The sequence below is a fragment of the Nelumbo lutea genome, chromosome 1, assembly GCF_056320005.1.
Source record: "Nelumbo lutea isolate HS-2025 chromosome 1, American lotus-T2T, whole genome shotgun sequence".
NCBI classification, from domain to species: domain Eukaryota; kingdom Viridiplantae; phylum Streptophyta; class Magnoliopsida; order Proteales; family Nelumbonaceae; genus Nelumbo; species Nelumbo lutea.
The window spans coordinates 186,603,097-186,621,688 of NC_142684.1; the positions used below are offsets into that span (position 1 = coordinate 186,603,097).

Below are 18,592 nucleotides of genomic sequence, written 5' to 3' on the forward strand. Positions count from 1 at the left end.
TTTCTGTTGAGTTAGAAGTCTGTGCACCTTTTAGAGGCTTTAGGAGGTGTGGCTACTTTTAATTCAGTGTAAGGTCTCTCTAATACAACAACCTCCTCGCTCTATCTTTCCTTGTCTCCAGATCACAAGCAAATGAGCTCTGTGTGTGTGTTTAGTGATCAAAGAGATTCATTAAGGGAAATACTGGAAAGACATACATAATGGGCATCATAGAACAAATACAAACCCATCCATTCTGAAAGAAAAAAGAAGTGTAATACATGAGATCAAAGCATTGATAAATGCTGTCAACTCTTTCTCTCTTTTTTTAGTTGTAAATAATAAAAAAGAAAATGTTATTAAATGAAAATGAAAAGGAGTACAGGGAAGGGGTTATGAGAAATCACCCAAGCATAAAGCAAAACCGAAACATCACCAAAAGATACATCAATTTTCACTCCCCATCCCCTGTTCCAATATTGACCAAAAACCAAGACTGAAAGACTATCAATATCCACAAACTCTGGAAGAATCATCACCCAATCCAAAATTCTTTTCCCAATGATTGAAGCAAGACGATCATGAGACTTGTTCCAGTGTTCAAAGATTCTTCTATTTCTCTCCTTTCATAACTCCCAACAAACTGCAAAGGAAATCAACTCCAAAATATCTTTGCCTTCCTCCTTCCATTTGTGACTGGCCAATGAGCAAAAATCTCTTTCGGAGACCTTGGATCTCACATCTGTTTTGAACAGATAGAAGTAACCCCAAATAATCTCTGCTTTTGATACAATCTTGGGTGAGAATAGCCACCAACCAATCAAAAGCTTCCACCCTTGTAGGAATAGTCACCCCCAACACCCTTGATGTCTTCCCTTTCAACCTGGTTTCTTGCTAAAGCTTTGTAGAATGATTCTACAAAAGACATCTCCTTGCTACCTTCCTTCCTCCACCTCCTATTCATCCCTCTCTACATGCATCTCCTCTGTCTGCAATTGAGCTAGCAAGCTAACAAGCTAACAACTCTTTCACTATTCACCCGACCTTGCTAGTCCATTGACAGTAGTATTCATGAGTGAAATGGATGTTGCATCTCATTTAGTTTTCTGGGCGTATGTGTACTTGATATACAAAAGGGATGTTATTTATTATATTCATATCTCTTTCTCTCATGTGTAGTATTGCACTTTTACATATAAAAAGACATTAATTTACGCATTTATAAAATCATGAAAATATTGAATATTTTAAAAGAATTGTTGTTTTTATTAAATTTAAATTGAAATAACAAAGAGAGAATATTATGAAATATCAAGTTTTCTAGCTATATGCCTATATCCTGTATTCCTAGATTTCATGTTGAAACAATCTCAAGACTATGGTCCATGTCACCACATAGGTAGAATGGGCAGTGTGTTTAAGTTGTTCATAGGATCTATAGAGAGAGATTTAAAGATTTCCTTGCCTGAAAGCATTCTAAACTTTTAAAAGTCAAGATATATTCCTAGAACTGATGATGTCATCTTATTCCTAGAAGCCAATTTGGAGTACACTTCAAATGTGAAAAGAGTGCTCCAGTGTTTTGAACTAGTATCAGGGCTGAAGGTAAATTACTCTAAGAGCAGCCTAGAAGCAATAAACCAAATTGAAGGGTCCTTGATGGAAAGTTTCAAGGAAACTCTGAATTGTCGAGTGGAAAATCTCCCCCTTTTCTTATTTGGGCATGCCACTGGGAGGTAACCCAAAAAATTCAAGCTTTTGGGAACCTGTGGTGGAAAAGTGTGAAAAGAAGTTAGCTACTTGGAAAAGCTGCTACCTATCAAAAGGGAGTAGAATCACTCTTATTAAGGCCTCCCTTGTGAACATGCCTGTCTATTTCCTATCAGTATTTCAGATCTCTGCAAGAATCAGATCATAGATCAAGAAAATCCAAAGAGATTTCCTTTGGGAAGGTGGTGTCAGGAAAGTGCATCTAGTTAATTGGAATCAGGTCTGTAAACCAAAAGAGGCTGGAGGATTAGGAATCGGGCATTTAAAAGAGAAAAAACATTGCTCTTTTTGGAGTGGAGATTCCCCATGGAATCAAATTCTCTCTGGGCAGCTATCATCACCAGCAAATATGGGTTAAATGCAAATGGTTGGGACTGCAATCTCCGATCAAACCGATCAGCTCTCTCTAATCCCTGGAAAGATATTTCTGCTATTCACAACCTCTTTTTTCCTTTCATTAGATACAAGGTAGGTAACAGTAATAGAATAAAATTCTGGACGGATTTGTGGTGGAGCAACTCAACATTAGCAGATCTGTATCCCAGGCTCTACAACCTTACTATAAATAAGGGTGCAACCATCTCCCAGTGCCTTCCCATATCCAGCAATGAAAGAAACCTAAACCTGAACTTCAGAAGACCCTTAAGGGATCTGGAGATCAGTGAGCTAACTGAACTCCTCCTTTCTCTTAGTGAAGCCTACATCTCCCCAAATTCCCACGATTCCCTAGTCTGGAAACCCCACCCTGGGGGTGAGTTCTCATCCAAGTCTTTCTTCGAAGCTCTGGTTGCAGATACTAGAGACAGTGATTTCCCTCACAAGAAGATCTGGTGCAAGGTTATACCCTCAAGAGTGAGTTTCTTTGTTTGGGAGGCTTGTCTGCTGTGAGTGAACACTTGTGAGTTAACTGCAGAAGAAAAATCTTGGAAGACTCTATATCTCCCCTCACGCCTGTACACTATGCTTATGTGAAGGAGAGACAACAGACCACCTCTTCATACACTGCCAGGTAGCTAGCAGCATCTGGAACTTCTTTCTTCAGTTAGTCAGCTTCAGTTGGGTGGCTTCTAAGCATCTGCAGGATCTGATTTCTCAGTGGCAAGGAATAGGTCTGAGCAAGAGAGGTAAGACCTATTGGTTGATAATACTGCACGCTGTTCTTTGGGGAATTTGGGAGGAAAGAAACAATCGGCTGTTTGAAAATTGGTCAAGTCTAAAGGTGAACTGATCAGCCACATCAACCACTACTGCAACTTGTGGGCCTCTAGTTCAGAGGAGTTTACAGGAGTTAGTATCAATGATCTCAGCAGAAACATATATAACTTCCTGGTTTCTTCCCCTCCTACCCTACTCTCTACCAGAGCCCCTTTAGATAGAAGGGAAGGAATCTGGATTCTCAGCTTTGATGGAAGTGCTTATGGTAACCCCGGAGCTGCTGGCATTGGAGGAATTCTAAGAGATGAGAATGGCCACACATGCTGGGTTTATAGTGGTCCGATTGGGATAGCTGGGTATCCCATTAGGCAAACTGGGTATCCAAAGCTTCTCAATTGAAGGTGACTCAACAAAGGCAGAAGTGTTAGCAGCTCTAACAGGGATTCGCCTAGTCAGCAAACTGGGTATCCAAAGCTTCTCAATTGAAGGTGACTCAGCCAATACTATAAGATGGTTGGAACAATAGGAAACTGGACTTTGGAGACTTAGTCACTTCCTATCAGAGGCAAGGGACCTCCTGGCTCCTTTGAATGTTTCTCTAACCTGGATCCCAAGGGAACTAAATGTAATGGCAGATGGTCTAGCAAAATTAGGAGTTATTCTAGAGACTCTGTACTGTGATTCCTGCCCTCCTGTGTAATACTCAGGGGTCTTGCCCCTCTTTTGTATTTGTACACACTCTTGTGTACCTCTCCTTTCTTCAATAAAGTTGTTAACTTTTCTCAAAAAAAAAAAAAAAAAAAAAGATACATTCCTAGAACTGCTTCCTTAACATATCAGTTTCTAGTTTCTATATATGTGGCATGGATGCTTTAATACAAGACGAAAAATTATTTTTTCTTTTTTTTTTTTTTCAATTCTATATTGCTAGTAATGATGTTTTGTTCTTGATTTTTTTTTTTGTAGCTGTAAATTATGTTGCTATTTCAAAGGCTCTTGGTGTCACTCCATCAGTTTTAGCTGCGGGACTTGCTGCAGACAATGTTATCTGTGCAATATATTTTACATCGCTTTTTGCTTTAGCATCTAATATACCTCCTGAGGCTTCAAAATCAACTGAAGGTATGTGCTTCTTTTCTTGTTATTGTTTCTATTGACTGTAGATCTAAAAATAATCTTTCAGTATTCAAGAGCTCCTTCAATCCAATATATAATAATTGTTTCTTAAATACCGCTCCGGATCTCCTTTGGTTTTCTATGTGGTGCAACTTGTTAGTCAGATACTGGGTACCTGAAGGTGTCTGAAAGTGTTAGCCCTTTCAACTCAAAGGCTGTGTTTTTGTCAATGGTGAAAATAGAACGAGGTATAGGGGCAATTCACTAGTTCCAGAATGCAGAAGGGAATTTAGAAATTAGAAGATTTTAAACCCATGAATTCTGCCCACTAGTGGATTCCAAAATAGTGGGGTCATTTAAATTTGGATCAATCGGACAGAGCAGAATTTAATTCTATTTTTATCCTGTGACCAATCACATCCTAAGCTTATTTTGCCTGCCTTGAAATTGTTGTTTGCCATCTGTTTAGATCTTCTATTGCTAAATCCTGTTCTTGGGAACTTGTAATGTTTCGCTTTGTTCCCTAGATAGTAAGTCTGTGGCCTTTGTTCTTTTTCCTTTTAATCCTCTACTCATATTATGTGGAAGTAGCTATTTGCTAAGTATTTTTCTTTTCTAATTTGAGGGTATGGATAGACCAACCATCAATTTTGATGGCGTTAAACATAAAAGAACAAGCTCTTGAAGTATCTTATTGTATCATTATACGAAATTTCGTCTGAAGAAAGCTTTTATTTTTGTCAGATGGTGTAATAGATGCAAAATCTGAACCTGGGAACAAGCTACCTGTGCTACAGACTGCCATTGCTATAGCAGTATCCTTTTCCATCTGCAAGACTGCCACTTATCTCACAAAACTGTTGGGAATCCAAGGAGGGAGCCTTCCATGCATAACAGCATTAGTAGTAATATTGGCAACCATATTTCCAGCTCAATTTGGCTACCTTGCACCTGCTGGTGAGGCTGTTGCTCTAATCTTGATGCAGGTAAATGCAAAACAAAATGAAAAATGAAATCCAAGTATTTTTGTCAAAGTCAATTTATATCATGTTAGTTTGACTTTATTCTCTAATAGGGGTACATCCTTGATTTTATGTGGCCTTATTAGGTTCTGTTGCGAAATATAGAGGGAGAAAAGAAGATTTTCTTTATTGATAAAAACATATTGAGCATACACCTTAAATAAGAAAAGATAGGAAAGACAAAACCCCTAGAATTTCTCTCAATCAGGGATTGACTAAATCTTTCCCTTAATCCTAGGATATGACTTTCCTAAATTTATTCAAATCCAATCTTTCCTAAATTTATTCAAATCAAATCATATCTTTCTTAATTTGCCGACACTCCCCCTCGAGTTGGTGCAAAGATATCTATCATGCCCAACTTGCTAACTTGAAGTTCAAATGGCTGTCTCAACAAGCCCTTAGTCAAAACATTTGCAACTTGCTGCGTGGTTGGTACAAACGGAGTGCAGATTATTCCTTCTTCAAGCTTCTCCTTTATAAAGTGTCTGTCAATCTCAACATGTTTAGTCCTGTCATGTAGAACCGGATTATGAGCAATGCTGATAGCTGCCTTGTTATCACAATATAGTTTCATAGGAAAGCTCACTGGTATCTTAAGATCTGCTAGCACCCTCTTTAGCCAAAGAACCCCACACACTCCTTGAGCCATTGATCTAAATTCAGCCTCAGCACTACTTCTAGCAACTATACTTTGCTTCTTTCTTCTCCAAGTAACTAAATTGCCCCAAAGAAATGTGTAGTACCCCAAAGTTGACATTCTATCAGTGATTGAGCTTGCCTAGTCCGCATCTGTATACACCTCAACCCCTCTCTTCTCATTTTTCTTGAAGAAGAGTCATTTTCCTGGTGTGCCTTTTAGGTACTTAAGAATTCGATACACAACTTCAAGATGTTCTTCGTATGGGGAGTGCATAAATTGACTCACCATACTCACAGCGAAGGCAATATCATGACGTGTATGTGACAAGTAAATCAATCTTCCTACCAGCCTTTGGCATCTTCCTGTGTCTACTGGAACCCCATCTTTAACTTCTCCAAGTTTAGTATTAACTTTTATCGGAGTGCCTGAAGGTTTGCATCCACTCATTCCAGTTTCTTTCAAGAGATCTAAAATATATTTTCGTTGCGAAACCACAATGCCCTTCTTTGATCTTGCCACTTCCATTCCAAGAAAGTACCTTAGTTGGCCTAAGTCTTTAATCTCAAATTCCTTGGCTAAGCTCTGCTTTAGTCTACTCATCTCTTCAATATCGTCTTCAGTCAAGATTATGTCATCAACATAGACAATCAGAACCGAAACCTTGTCTTTGGTGGATCTTTTTGTGAAAAGAGTATGATCAGATTGTCCTTGACTATATCCTTGACTTTTAACGAACCTTGTGAATCTTTCAAACCAGGCTCTGGGAGATTGTTTAAGTCCATATAGAGATTTTTTTTAGCTTGCATACCTTAGTTCCAAACTTCTCAGTGCAACCAGGTGGAGGCTCCATATATACTTCTTCTTCCAAGTCTCCATTCAAAAAGGCATTCTTCACATCCAGCTGTTTCAGTGGCCAGTTAAGATTAGCTGCAACAAATAAGAGTACTTGAACTGTATTTAGCTTTGCCACTGGAGAAAAGGTCTCAGAGTAGTCTACTCCATATGCCTAAGTAAAGCCTTTAGCTACTAGGCGAGCCTTGTATCTCTCCAAGGATCCATCTGAGTTGTATTTCAGAGTGAACACCCATTTACAACCAACAACTGTCTTTCCATCCGGCAGGTCCACTTTCTCCCAAGTAGCATTCTTTTCCAAAGCTCTCATCTCCTCAGAAACAACTTCTTTCCACTCCGGAACATTTAGAGCCTCCTGGATACTGCTAGGAATGGATACACTAGACACTTGTGAAATAAAGGCACAATATGAAGGTGAAATATTTTTGTAAGATACAAAATTTGATAGAGGATGTTTTGTACAAGACCTAACACCTTTCCTAAGAGCAATGGGAAGATCAAGCTGACTAGAAGAATTAGAATTACCTGGAGGAATATTTTCAGGGATTTTTGGAGAATTATCATGAATTTCATGATCCAGCCTCAGATCAGATTCTTGTTGATGCTGCGGAATAGTGCCTCTCCTTTTCTGTGCTAGATATTCCCTTGAATATACAAGGCCTTTATACTGTTTCGCACACATCTCTATTGTTTCAGCTTTTTCATTTTGAGATGGCATCACCAAATGTTGTCATTTTCAATATTTAATTCATTTGTTTCCACTAATTTTGCATTTTCTGCCTCACTTTCTTTCGGTAACTGGTTGTGATGAACATCATTATGGACAAATTCAAACATTAAATCAGAACCATCTAAAAAACCATCTTCACTAGTGTTGCTCTCCCGTGAAGATGGGAGTTGTTGTAGTACGAGATTCCTTCAAAGAATGTGACATCCATAGTCACAAACATCCTTTTCAAAACTGGATCAAAGCATTTGTAACCTCTCTGGTTAGTGGGATAGCCTACAAAAATACATTTATGTGCTTTTGGATAAAGTTTTGAACGTTTAGGATCATGGTTATGAACAAAGGCCACACTTCCAAAAATTTTTAAGGGAATGTTTGTCACTAGCCGAGAGTTTGGAAAACAGTCAATGAAAACCTGTGTGGGTGTTTTAAAATCCAAAATTCGTGTAGGCAGTCTGTTAATCAAATAAGTGGCTATTAAAACAGCTTCTCCCCAAAGATACTTAGGAACCTTAGTTTGAAAACTTAGGGCTCTAACAACTTCAAGGAGATGTTTGTTTTTCCTTTCAGCCACCCCATTTTGTTGAGGTGTATTATTACACGAACTTTGGTGTACAATTCCTTTCTCAGTAAAAAAATTCCCTAACACATTGTTAAAAAATTCATTTCCATTATCACTTCGAAAAATTTTAATTTGAGTCTGAAATTGTGTTTGAACCATGTTATAGAAATTTTTGAACACAATTTCAGCATCAAATTTCTTTTTTAAAAGGAAAACCCAAGTTACCCTAGTATGATCATCAATAAAAGTAATGAACCAACGTTTTCCAGAAAGAGTTGTTACTCTAGAAGGGCCCCAAACATCACTGTGAATCATGGTAAATGGTTTTGATTTTTTATATGGTTGAGACTGAAAAACAATACGATGATGTTTTGCTAATTCACAAGATTCACACTTGAAAACTGAATGATTTTTATTCATGAATAACTTGGGAAATAGATGCTTTAAATATTGAAAGTTAGGATGTCCTAATTGATAATGCCATAACAAAACTTCACTGTCACTAGAAACAGAGATAGAGTTGAAACAAGTCTGTCGGTCTTGCCTTCCAAAGGTAGATCCTTTATTAAAGAGGTAGAGACCACCATCCTGTTTAGCACCCCCAATCATCTTCCTCGAGGTTAAATCCTGAAATTCACAACAAGAAGACCAAAAATTAACTCGACAATTATGATCAAGGGTTAGTTTGCTGACTAATAAAAGATTGTATGATAAGTTAGGAACATGCAGAACATCTTTGAGGTTTAGAGAAGGAGAAATAGATACAATTCCTTTCCCAACAACAGTAGCAAAGGAACCATCTGCAATCTTAACCTTTTGATTCCCTGCACAGGATGTATATGAAGAAAAGAATTGCGAAGTGCCGGTCATATGATCAGTGGCACCTGAATTTAGTATCCAAGAGCCATTAGATTTGTTACAAGCAATGGCTGCAGTGAAAAAATTACCTGACTGAGCTAGAGAACAGGATGGGTTAGAATTTCTTAACGATTGAGATTGAAACATTTTATATAAGTGCTCTATTTGTTCCTTTGTGAAAGGAAGGGACTCTGGGGATGATTGCTGCCCTGGATCCGAGTTGCTTACTTGAAGTGTGCGGACATCTCCCCCTGACTTGTTGTCACTGCCTGATTTTTTCTTCCAACCCGCCGATTTCCCATGCAGCTTCTAGCAGGTTTCTCGAGTATGCCATGGCTTTTTACAATGATCACACCAAGGCCTCTGCTTTCCTTCTCGTTTATCTCCGTCTAAGTCTGCACCTCGGGCCACAAGAGCGGACCCTTCATTCTCTGTTTTTGTTTCACTAACATTCTTCAACATCACTTGCCGCAGTGCTTCTTCTCTACGCACCTCTAAAAGAACCTCTCTTATAGTAGCAAGGGCTTTCGTCCTAAGATACGTCCTTGAACCTCATCAAGTTCTTTGTTCAAAACAGCCAAGAAGACAAAAACCCGACCTCTTTCTATCTTCTTTTTGTATCGAGCACTGTCACTGGGACTTTCCCATTCTTCTTCTTCAAATAAATCCAACTCCTGCCAAACAGCCATCATCTCATTATAATAAGCTGTTACTTCACATTCACTATGTTGCATCTTCCACATTCGGGTTATTCAGTTCGAACAGTTGTGAATGATTGTCCAAATTTGAATAGGTTTCCCTAACAGCTTCCCACACATCGCGAGCCGTCGGCAGAAACATGAATGGTTTTCCAACCACAGGATCCATAGAGTTGATCAACCAGGCGGTAACCATAGAATTTTCAGAATGCCACTACCTGTACTTTGGATCATCAGTGGCTGGCGGTTTCACTTCGCCATTCAAATAGCCGAGTTTCCCTTTGCCGTCAATCACCAACCGCACGGACTGAGACCACTCAAGATAATTTTTTCCATTCAATTTGTGAATGGTAATCTGAAGGGAATTCTCAGAAAGAGAAATAGCAGCTGGCTGAATACCTCCCTCCGAAGTCGTCACACTACTAGTAGCATCCGAAGATGTTGAACCTGAGCCAACCATGGCGGCTTTAAAATTCATGATTGAACCTTAAAGCTCTGATACCATGTTGCGAAATATAGAGGGAGAAAAGAAGAAGATTTTCTTTATTGATGATAAAAACATATTAAGCATACACCTTAAATAAGAAAAGATAGGAAAGACAAAACCCCTAGAATTTCTCTCAATCAGGGATTGACTAAATCTTTCCCTTAATCCTAGGATATGACTTTCCTAAATTTATCCAAATCCAATCTTTCCTAAATTTATTCAAATCAAATAATATCTTTCTTAATTTGTCGCAAATCTTGTCTTTCTTAATTTGCTGACAGGTTCTTTTCCAGCCTTCATTTTTTTTAGGCCCCACTGTTTCCATATGTTTATCTTTTAATTTAGAGTTGGTCGAGTAAGGATAACATAGTCTTTTCATTATAGTTTAAGTAGTGTAGTGATGTGGCAATTCCGTTTTGTTTTGTTTTGTTTTTTTATTTCTCTTGTCCCATACTTAAGTAGGGGTATATTTGACTTTGTACCCTTATTTTAATATAATAGAGATTATGGTCGACTAGGAGGGTTTAGACTCTCTAGTTTGATAGCTTTCTTCTTCTTCTTCTTCTTTCTCTTTCTCTTTGAATAGGACTTATCTGAACCACTAAAACATGGTATCAGAGCTCTAAATAAAAGAGAGGAAGGTTGTGATCTCAAGTTCCCGGACCTGTGATCTCTTCTCTTCTTCTTTTCTCCTTTTCTCTGAGGTGCGATCTCAGTTACACAGGTAGAAGGCTGCGACACACCCTTTTTTGGTGATCCAGGATTGCCGCAATCCCCATTACAGGTGTTAGGAAAGTGTGGTAGCCCTAGGTGAGTAGTTCTTAGATTTTTGTCACCATGAGTGATAGCCCAAGTGGTTGTGTGGTGGCGTTTGTTGTGTTACAGACCCTCTACTGAGCAGTTTCAAGAGGGGTTATTTCTTTGTTTGTGTTTGAATGGTGATGTGAGAAATGGTGTGGTTTAACAGTATTGGTGTGATAAATCAGTTTTTATTTTTTATTTTTTATGAAGGAGATGGCCGGATGTGTCTGAATGGTGGTATGTGTTAGTTTTTTTTTTTATTTTCTTATGGTGGTTAGTTGAGAAAGTGCTAGAAGGTGATGTGCAGATTGCAGCAATGTTGATTGAATAGCAGGAATCCTTTTCGTTGGTTTATAATTCAGAACTAGGAGAAATCTAGTGTATTGAAAATATAATGGCAGCAACCGGAGATGGTGGTGGTGATAAGAAATCAATGTGGTGATCCCCTCGGGCTATTTAGGTGCGTAGATGACATCAATTAAACTTAATGGTTAAAATTATGTGCCATGGGCCAAGTTGGTGGAAGTTTTTTTAAAGGCCAAGAGGAAAGTGAAACATGTGAAGGAGGATAAACCATCAGTTGACTCTCCAGGGTTTGATGATTGGGAACAAGAGGATGCCCAAATCATGACATGGTTATGGAATAGTATGGAACCCAAGATAAGTGCAAACTTTATGTTCTTAGATACAACCAAGGAAATATGGGGACATGCAAAGAAACTTTATTCTGGACAGGACAATACTACGAGAGTATATCAGCTCTATTAGGAGTATTTTAATTTACAGCAAGGAAAGCAAACCCTTGAAGAGTATTATGCCAGTATGAGGAACCTTAGGAATGAACTTAATGTCTATCACCCCCTCACTTCAGATGTGAAAATTCAGCAACAACGGGAGCAACTTGATGTAACCAGGTTTTTAGTAGGGCTGAAATCAAAATATGAACTAGTTAGAGCAAAGATATTGGGAGGTTCTGCTCCTCCTACATTGGAAGAAGTATTTGCTATGCTCTGTAGGATTTCCTTGGGACCCACAGAGCCACAACTTCTAACAGGTCAGTGTTGTAGCAAGAGGACGTGGATGTGGAAATAAAGGGGGAGGACATGCATTTCAAGGAGGCCATGATAGTCCCATGTTTGGTCGTGGTAGTGGAAGTGGTGGAGGTTGTGACTTAGGGGGAGGCCGTGGTAAAGGAAGATGGCACATTACTAGGAAGTATACACGTTGTGGTAGGGAAGGACATTCAATTAATTTCTTTTATGATCTACATGACCCACCTTCCACATGGGCTAACCATGTAGTTGCTGGTAGTGGTGATGTGAGCGATAATCAACATACAGATCAAACACATTTTGCATCTACATCTACTTTTGGAAAGGAGATGATGAGTGTACCACAAGATGAGTATGAGAGGTTCCTTCAAGCCATTTCACAATAGAACACTGCTACCCTTGCTCATTCAGGTATAGCTTGTTTGACATCCAATCCTTCTCATTGGATCATTGATTCTAGAGCCTCTGATCACATGATTGGGACTCTAGGTGTGTTCTCTTCCCTCTCTAAAACTTCCACATCCCAAACTATTACCCTAGCCAATGGTTCTTCTTCTACCACTTGTGGTGTTGGTAATGTTGATATTGCATCTGCATCTCTTTCTTTATCCTCTGTTCTATATGTGCCCAAATTTCCATTCAACCTTATGTCTATTAGTAAATTAACTAAGACCCTTCATTGTTCTATCACTTTTTACCCTTCATCTTGTGTTTTTCACGATCTCAAGACGGGGAAGAAGATTGGTGGAGGGCATGAAGCCGGTGGATTGTATTATCATGACGGCGGTGGATCTTCAGTTGCACTCTAGACTTCCCTGACTCCTCTCCAATGGCACTGTCGGCTGGGACATCCATCTCTCAAAGCTCTCAAGCTACTAGTTCCTTCTTTGAGTCATTTGTTTTCTTTGTAGTGTGAATCGTGTCCGTATGGGAAACACTATCGGGTTTCCTTTAGTCCTAGGGTCGATAGTCGTATGTTGTGTTCTTTTGCTTTAGTCCATTCAGATGTTTGGGGTCCAATCAGAATTGAGTCCTATAATGGTTACAAGTATTTTTTTCATTTTTGTTAGAATTCTCGAGTTAGGGGTATTTTGGTCATTCTGGTGTATCTTATTGAAAGTAAAATGTCTATTGTATCTGAGTTTAAGTTATGTGTCCCATCTTCTATGAGGGACAAAATTGTCTTTCTTGTAACTCAAGTTTTTCATGAATAAAAGTTGTGGGTCGGCTAAGAGAGGTACTTTTGTACATCCTCTCTTCTAGTCTGGCCGAACACTTTTCTCCTCTCCTTTTTCTTTCTCTTTTCTTTCTTCCTTCTTCTTCTCTACTTTGACCTAGAAACAACTAGGGTTTATTCACATGGTATCAGAGCATTAAGGTCTAGTGTTTGTTTTCTTGCTGCTGTCTTCTTCCTGGGTTCGCCGCCAGCTTCACAGTAGGTTTCATCATCCTACAACTGATCTGATTGAAGACTCGATAAAGGGCTGAAAAGGAGTTGTCGTTTTGAGGGCCTGGAGGTGAGAATGCCTCTGGCCGGTGCTGTGGTGGTCGTTGAAGTGGTATACTAGACCCTCTATTCAGTGTACGAAGAGGGCTGGTCGTATACAGGTATGGACACTGCTGTCGTGTGTTCAAAAATGGACTGTGAATGCTGATTTTTTTTTGTGTGCTTCGAAAGTTAGTTGTTGTGGTGCTGGGTGAAACTGATACACATATCAGTCACGTTTTTTTTGTGTGTTTTCTTGCTCACATGTGTGCTGAAAGAAGAGTGGTAGACTGCTGATGTCCACGACAGCAGTGGTGTGGTGCTGATTGTGTTGTGGTGGCTGACATATCTATGTTTTTAAATGCTTAAAAGTGAACCCCTAGACCCTGTGTGTAATCAGTTCTGCAGTTTGCAGAGCAAGTGTTTGATGAAATGACTGAGTAATTTCAGTAGTGGTGTGTTGGTGGCAAATGGTCCTGCAGTGTGCAGTCCAAGTGTTTGATGTGTTGACTGAATGATTTCAGCTTTAGAGTGTAGTGTGTAATGTGCAGTTGAAGAAAGTGGGTTGGTGGTTTTGTAAGTGAGATAAGTCTTGTTACAAGTGTGAGATTGTGGTGTATATTCAGAGGAGACATAATTGAGATGGCTTCAACTGTAGTTGGGAATGACAACAAAACAGGCATCATGCTCTCCTCAGATTATCTAAGTGTTCAAATGACATCCATCAAGTTGAATGGTGAGAACTATGTACCATGGGCGAAATCTGTGGAGGTGTTCTTGAAGGCCAAGAGGAAAGTAAAACATGTGAGGGAGGAGAAACCTTCCTCTGATTCTCCTGGGTTCAATGATTGGGAACAAGATGATGCACAGATAATGACATGGCTTTGGAACAGCATGGAACCAAGGATTAGTGTGAACTTCATGTTCCTAGATACAGCCAAAGAGATCTGGGATCATGCTAAAAAGTTGTACTCTGGACAAGACAATACAACTAGGGTATATCAGTTATATCAAGAGTACTTCAATTTGAAGCAAGGAAGTCAAAGCTTAGAAGAGTATTATGCAAGTTTGAGAAACATCCGCAATGAGCTAAATGTGTATCACCCTCTCACATCAGATGTCCAGATCCAGCAATAGCAACGTGAACAACTTGATGTGACTAGGTTTCTTGTGGGCTTGAAGGCTGAGTATGAGCCTGTCAAAGCACAGATATTGGGGGGATCAGCTCTCCCCTCACTTGAAGAAGTTTTTGCCCGCCTTAAGCGGACATCCATTGAGCTAGTGGAACATTCTTCCTTCTCTGATAGATCTGGTTTGGTAGTGACTAAAGGGAGTAGTCGTGGAAGTAGAAGTGGTGGTGGCAGCAGTGGCCCTCCAAGCAACCGTGGTGGGCATATGTTTAATTGGGCCAGTGGCCGGACTAGAGGCCGTGAGTCAGGGGGAGGCCGTGGAAAAGGAAGGGGTAATGCTCAGAGAAAATGTATACATTGTGGCTTAGAGGGGCACACAGTTAATTTTTGCTATGATTTGCATGGTCCACCCAACACTTGGGCTAACCATGTTACATCTAAGAGTAGTAGCACAATTACTGAAAGCCAGCAAACTGCACCAACCCCCTCCACACCCACTTGTGCTTCCGGGCAAGAAATGGTGAGTGTACCACGGGCAATATATGAGCAGTTCCTTCAAACAACTCAGTAGCACAACTACACTTGCCCATTCAGGTATAACTTGTTTAGCTTCCAAAGCTTCACCCTGGATTATTGGTTCTGGTGCCTCGGACCATATGTCTGGGACTCCTGATGTATTTTCTTCCCTTTCTCGCACCTCCACATCTCAAACAGTTACAGTTGCTAATGGTTCTACATCTCCTATTTGTGGTGTTGGTGATGTTGATCTCTCCTCATTGTCTTTAGCATCTGTTTTATATGTTCCTAAGTTCCCTTTTAACCTTATGTCTGTTAGTAGATTAACCAAGTCCCTTAATTGTTCTGTAACCTTCTATCCTTCTTCTTGTGTGTTTCAGGGTCTCAAGACGGGGACGAAGATTGGTGGAGGGCATGAAGCTGGTGGTTTGTATTACCTTGATGGTGGTGGCCCTCCAGTGGCTTTTCAGTCGTCTCTTACTCCTCTCCAACGGCACTGCAGACTTGGTCATCCCTCTCTCAAGGCTTTGAAGCTGCTAGTTCCTTCCTTGAGTCATCTTTCATCATTAGATTGTGAGTCATGTCAGTTGGGAAAACATCATCAAGTCTCATTTAGTCCAAGAACTGATAGTCGTGTCTCAAGTCCTTTTGTTTTAGTTCATTCTGATGTATGGGGTCCAGTTAAAGTGGTGTCATACAATGGGTTTAAGTATTTTGTAATCTTTGTTGATGACTTTTCAATGATGACACGGATCTATCTTATGAAAGACTGTAGTGAATTGTTCTCTATTTTTCAGAAATTTCATGCTGAAATACGCACTCAGTTTGGTGTTCATATGAAAATACTTCGCTCCGATAATGCCAAAGAATACATCTCCCTATCATTTCAGCAATACCTAGAATATCATGGAATAATTCATCAAACTTCTTGTACCTACACCCCACAACAAAACGATGTAGCTGAACGGAAAAATAGACATCTTCTTGAAACTGCTCGGTCCTTGATGATCAATATGCATGTCCCAAAGCATTTTTGGAGTGATGCTGTTCTTACATCCTGTTTTTTGATAAATCGGATGCCCATGACAATCCTTGGAAGTCAATCCCCTTTCTCCGTGTTCTCCACTTTGTCTCCCTTTCCTCTCACCCCAAGAGTCTTTGGCTGTGTTTGTTTTGTTCAGCACTTGGGGCCTGGAGTAGACAAGCTAGATGCTCGGGCTACAAAGTGTATTTTTCTTGGCTACTCAAGGATTCAGAAAGGGTACAAGTGTTATAACCCTAAGTTTCATAAATCGTTTGTGTGCCCGGATGTCACCTTCTTTGAATCAGTTCCTTTTTTCTCCAATGCCGGGGTCTCTTCTTCTCCCTCTGAGGTTCCTCTTCCTGTTCCAGTTGTGGACCCCCTTCCTGTAGTTCCCACTCCTACTGCAGATGCACATCATATGCCGGTTACTACAGAGAGGCCGCCAATTACTCAAGTGTATACTCGCAGTAGTGCTTCGGCTCCTCCACTTAAGCACCCATCGACAGATCCTGCTACTGCCCTTCTCCCTCAGATCTTCATCTCTCTATTGCTTTGCGGAAAGGTAAACGTACTTGTACTTCTCATCCCATTTCATACTATGTTTCCACTGCTCACCTTTCTGCTTTCCATTGCAAGTTTATATCATTACTCTCATCGGTTCCCATTCCCAAGACTGTACAGGAAGCCCTTGTCTCTCTAGGGTGGCGGCAAGCCATGGAAGAAGAACTCTCTGCTCTACAACATAATCATATGTGGGAAATCACCATCCTTCCTCCTGGTAAGCACACTGTTGGGTGTAAATGGGTCTATATAGTGAAGCATCTTCCTGATGGCAGTGTGGAACGATTGAAGGCATGGTTAGTGGCCAAGGGCTATTCTCAATTATATGGTGTGGACTATATGGAGACATTCTCTCCTGTGGCTAAAATTGGTTCAGTTCGGGTGTTGATCTCATTGGCTACTATGTGTGATTGGCCTCTCCTACAACTTGACATAAAAAATGCCTTCCTACATGGTGATCTTGTTGAGGAGGTGTATATGGAGCAACCACCAGGGTTTGTTGCTCAGGGGGAGGCTGGTAAGGTGTGCAGACTCAAAAAGGCAATCTATGGACTAAAACAATCTCCTCGTGCATGGTTTGGCAGGTTCAGTGAAATGGTGAAGGCCTTTGGGATGAAACAGTGTCAGGTTGATCATTCCGTGTTTAGCTATAACTGGGAAGATGGAAACATCTTGCTAGTTGTGTATGTGGATGATATTGTCATAACTGGAAGTGACAACAATAGAATTGACAGGCTAAAAAAATTCTTACAGGACCACTTCAATACGAAAGATCTGGGGAAGCTAAAGTATTTCTTAGGAATAGAAGTTGCGAGGTCAAAACAGGGGATCAACCTATGTCAGAGGAAATATGTTCTTGATCTACTTGAAGAAATAGGGTTGTTAGGTGCTAAACCAGCAGAGACTCCTATGGAACTCAATGCCAAGTTAAGTGTGGATGCAGGTGAAGAGTTTGATGATCCTGGAAGAAACATAAGGTTGGTGGGAAAGTTGAACTACCTGACCATTACCCGACCAGATATATCATTTGCTGTGAGTGTGGTGAGTCAGTTTATGCAACATCCCCGAGTTCCTCACTAGGAAGCTGTTCTGAGAATTGTTAGGTACCTAAAGGGTGCTCCAAGTCGTGGTTTGTTATACCAAAAAGGAGGACCTCTTGAGATAGTAGGGTACACAGATGCTGATTGGGCTGGCTCTATATCAGACAGGAGGTCAACCACAGGGTATTGTACCTTCCTGGGTGGCAATCTTGTAACTTGGAAGAGCAAGAAGCAAACAGTGTGCGGAAGCAGAATACAGGGCTATGGCCCATACCACATGTGAACTAGTATGGCTGAAGAACCTACTATAGGAGATGGGTTTCTCAATTGACAAATCCATGAAACTATACTGTGATAACCAAGCTGCTGTTCACATCTCATCCAATCCTGTCTTCCATGAAAGAACTAAACATATTGAAGTGGATTGTCACTTTGTGAGAGAGAAAGTGTAAGTGGGGTAATAACTACATCTCATGTGAGCTCAAGAAATTAGTGGGCAGATATCTTCACAAAAGGATTGTCTCAGGGAAGAATAGATTACATTTGTAACAAGCTGGGACTATATGATATATACTCTCCAGCTTGAGTGGGAGTGTTAGAATGCTCGAGTCAGGGGTATTTTGGTCATTCAGGTGTATCTTATTGAAAGTGAAATGTCTATTGTATCTGAGTTTAATTGTAATTTCTACCTCTTTTACACATCATCAAAATGACAAGCTACCTTATGGACAAACTACAGCAAGAAGGAGCAACTAGACAATTCACATGGCTACCAAGATTGTTGATTCGTCTTTGTTCAGATGTGGGTTCATAAATCATAATACAGAATTTGATAAAGTTCATTAGGGGTAGGCTTCTATTGTGTTTGGATTTCTTAGCATGCAAGTTTCATGTAGTAAATATACACAGATTAAGTATCTCATTTACATCTTTTGTGTTGTAGATATGATGTCTTACCCTTTCTTTTAGATTTTTGTTTATTACATGCTTCTGGGCAAGGTGTTAGGAAAAAATTAAGAAAGGTACCTTTTAGCTTCCTTTTTTTAGGTTTCATGTTATTTTATGAACTTTTCTTATATAGCTTCTATCAAATGGCATGCTGATTAGAATTGT

At 39.9% G+C, this 18,592-nt stretch overlaps 1 protein-coding gene across 1 annotated transcript in view; it reads left to right on the forward strand.

Annotated features, from left to right (window-relative positions):
* Positions 1-18,592, forward strand: part of LOC148879851 (uncharacterized) — a 46,020-nt gene that overhangs the window by 17,446 nt on the left and 9,982 nt on the right. Inside the window, exons 4-5 of the mRNA XM_088961559.1 lie at positions 3,871-4,026; positions 4,765-5,006. Of these exons, the coding sequence (XP_088817685.1) occupies positions 3,871-4,026; positions 4,765-5,006 (398 nt within the window). The remainder of the gene's footprint in view (positions 1-3,870; positions 4,027-4,764; positions 5,007-18,592) is intronic.